Source organism: Stegastes partitus, unplaced genomic scaffold (assembly GCF_000690725.1).
Source record: "Stegastes partitus isolate 25-593 unplaced genomic scaffold, Stegastes_partitus-1.0.2 Scaffold458, whole genome shotgun sequence".
Lineage (NCBI taxonomy): Eukaryota > Metazoa > Chordata > Actinopteri > Pomacentridae > Stegastes > Stegastes partitus.
In genome coordinates, this window is record NW_007578189.1 from 110,994 (window position 1) to 114,380 (window position 3,387).

Consider the following 3,387-nt stretch of genomic DNA (forward strand, 5'->3'; position numbering starts at 1 on the left):
GTCCTATATAAACCGTCTCAGAGGAGTCAGCAGCTGTAGTCAACTGTATAAGAAGTTAGGAGGCCATGTGACAAAGAACATTTAACAACTTTTAACATCACCAAACCTGGTAACTCAAGTGTGTATATTGTTGATGCAGTACCCCAACATGATTATGTCATAATCCCAGAAGACTTATAATAAATCTATAAAAGAACCAAAATGCCTGATAGTGTTTTAGTCACAAAGACTCATGTGTCACAGTGATTCCAAAATAGACAGTTCAGAGTTATAGGAGTCACTGGGAACTCAAGACTGCCAAGTGTATGGAAACTTCAGTTCATAGCTGCAGATGAGGACGTGTGCTGCACTACAGTGTCCGTGTGCTGTGATTTTAGCGAGCTTATGTGATCGCCCACCGTTTCCTGGGTGCTGGAATGAAGGGGAGAACTGCTTGGCGGTGACCCGGGCCATGCGACTCTCCTCCTGGGCTTTCTGAGCTGCTCCCACCGCCGCCTCTGCTTTTCCCTGCGCATGAGCCGTCCTGCAACACAGAAGACGGAGGAACGCAACGGATATTATTACAGACGGCAACTTTAAAGGAACAGAAACTAGTTCCTTTAAGAACAATGCTGAGCAGGTGGCAAGGAGATAAGGGAGGGGACAGAATAGAAAAATATTGTAGTTTAAGAAAAACTCTGCAGAAAGTGACCTTTGGAACAATAAAAGAGGCGACAGCAGCACAGAGCTTCAGCGTTCTACTGATACTGGGCTGTGTGTGGTTTGGTCTGGTTTACTGATTACAGAGAAGACAGCAGGACACAACCTGCATTGGACTGTTTGTTCCCCAAGTCTGATTAATGTTATCGTTATTCCAAATAATTCTTGTTGCGTCGACTGGGACCTCCTGTAAAAATAAGGTTTATTCGCTTTTTATTTAAAAAGTTGCCAACAAGCCCGAGATATGGACAAAAGTTAAGTTGTGTGTTAGTTTACGTCCACACTGAGCTGGGATCAATTCAACCTTTTTTCCCCATCACATACTTTTCTCACAGAAATATAGACTCCAAACTGGATAAATATGATGTGCAAGTGTGACAGAACACATTAAAAGATATATACTGTAAAGAAATCTGGCAGTAAGGGTGTCAGAATAAAAAAGGTGAAACACGTTGTAAAAAAAAGCTGTAAAAATGACATTAAATATCTGTGAAGTAAAAATTATTTTCTCTGATTCAAATGCAGTAACAAGAATGGGTTTTGTGTTGTTTTTGTTTATTTTCTTTTTTTAAATCAACATGTAAATTAATATTTGTTTTCCTGGATTTTGCAAGATATTGTCGAACAAAAAAAATAAAAGAAAAACCTGTAAAAAAATAACCACATAAAATATTGTTTTTACAATCCTTTATAAATATACTTCTCTGTCGAAAAACAGCAAATATCTGGAAAATGACAATATTCTTGCTTATTTAAATATAACTTAAAAAAAAAAAAAAAAAAAAGTAAGTTTATGGTCAATGGATGTCCAAGAACGAATTACAATTTATTTTAAAAAAAATATTGATTTTTTTAAGTATAATTAAGGTTTGACCTGTTTTTTTTTTTGTATGGTTAACATGCAAAGTTGTATTTTTATTTTCTGTGATTTTATTAGTTATTATCTGTAATTTAACAAAACTGCAGCTGCAACTGGAAAATCTATAAAATAGAAGTTAATATGTGTAAGTACCAGTGTAATTTAAAGGTAAATGTAGTAAAAGGAATAATTAGCATTTCTAAATAAATAGAATTTTGATGTGTACAGTTTTGGTTTGTGTATTTTTACTGTGAATGTGTAAAATAATACTTTTCTCTGTAATTTCCCTTAAAAATACATTTTAAAAAAACAGTAAATTGCAGCTAAAAACTCTTAAAAAATGTTTATTTTGACAGTAAATGTTAAAAACTGTATTTTCACTGAAGGGGAACTTTAAATGTGCTGTTTCTCATTTATTTTTGTTGGAGAAAAAGCTCACGATACTTTTAGCGTTCACTATTATGACACTCAGGACATTTTATCACGTGATGAAGGAAACTTAACACGTCGGCATCAGTCCTTTTTTATTCTCAGGCATTAACACGACGTGCCTCCTTCATATCCCAGTTATCTGCTCTATTGTGTCTCGTTACGGCTGACGAATCTCATTACAAAAGACACCTGAGCCAGAGGGCGAGACGCACACAACAACAGCACCGACATATTACATGATACCACACACACACACACACACACACACACACACACACACACACACACACACACACACACACACACACACACACACACGGCGGCTATTTCAGGACAATTACTACGGAGCTACAGTGCAATGAGGCGGCGTTGTGTTTACAGGCGCCCCGATGTTTTGCTTGGAAACGTGTTTACTATCACAAAATAATTCAGCCTCGCTGCCTGTCACATCCTCTTTTCACTTCCCCTTCATCTTCTCTAACAGCTCCTTTACAGCCTCCTTTTCATATCTCGCTCCTTCTTTTATTTCTCCCCATTTTTCTTCCTGCCTCCCTCTAATTGCCCCTTCCTTCTTTATATGAAATCCTCCTTTTCATCTGCCACTCTCCTTTCTTTCCTCCCTGCTTATATCGAATGGATCTTTTCTCTCAATTACAACCCTCGTCTCACCGTCGGCCCTCTGTTTCCCTTCGCTTTCTCTGCCCTCCAATCGCGCACAATAGCCTCTCCGTCGCTGCCTTTTCTCTCTCTCTGGGCAGTAACAGTCTTGATGCAGTGTTGCATGTCGATGGCTATTGATTTTTTCCTCTCTGCCTCTCTGTTTCTCTTTGCCCCTCTCTGCCAGGCCTACAGTACGCTCAACGCCGTCATGTGTCGGTTGTGAGGGAGGTGAGGCGTAAAAGTGGGGAGACAAGAAGACCGTCGCCCCGGTTCGCACGGCACAATCACATGCAGATTCTTTCGTGTCTCTTTTTTCAACAGAAATCTCAGCTTCACTGGTTTAAAATGTCATGAATCTGTCTCCGTGGCCTCCCTCACTAGTCTCTGTCTTGCTTGATCACTCTCAGCTTCTCACGCTTCAAGTCATTGTCTGGCTGGGAAAAAAAAAACCTCTTCCCAAGTCGCAGTTCTCCTAAAGACTGCATCAAGTTGTCCTCCAGCATTTCCCTTGACTTTGCTGCATTCATTTTACCCTCTACCTTTACAAGCCTTCCAGGACCTGCTGCCGACACAGACATGATGATGCCACCGCCATGCTTCAGTAAGTGTTGTCCACCACATATAGTGCCTAGTTTAATGTCCAAAAAGCTCAATTTAGGTCTCATCAGATCAACAAAACTTTCTCTCATTCACTTCAAAGTCTCCCACATGTTTCTGGTGCACTCCAGACAAAATTT

The 3,387-nt window shown here is 39.5% G+C and overlaps 1 protein-coding gene across 1 annotated transcript in view; it reads right to left on the reverse strand.

Annotated features, from left to right (window-relative positions):
• The window catches only part of jph3b (junctophilin 3b), a 76,219-nt gene that overhangs the window by 29,349 nt on the left and 43,483 nt on the right, over window positions 1-3,387 (reverse strand). The window contains exon 4 of the mRNA XM_008286519.1: window positions 399-523. Coding sequence (XP_008284741.1) covers window positions 399-523 — 125 coding nt within the window. The remainder of the gene's footprint in view (window positions 1-398; window positions 524-3,387) is intronic.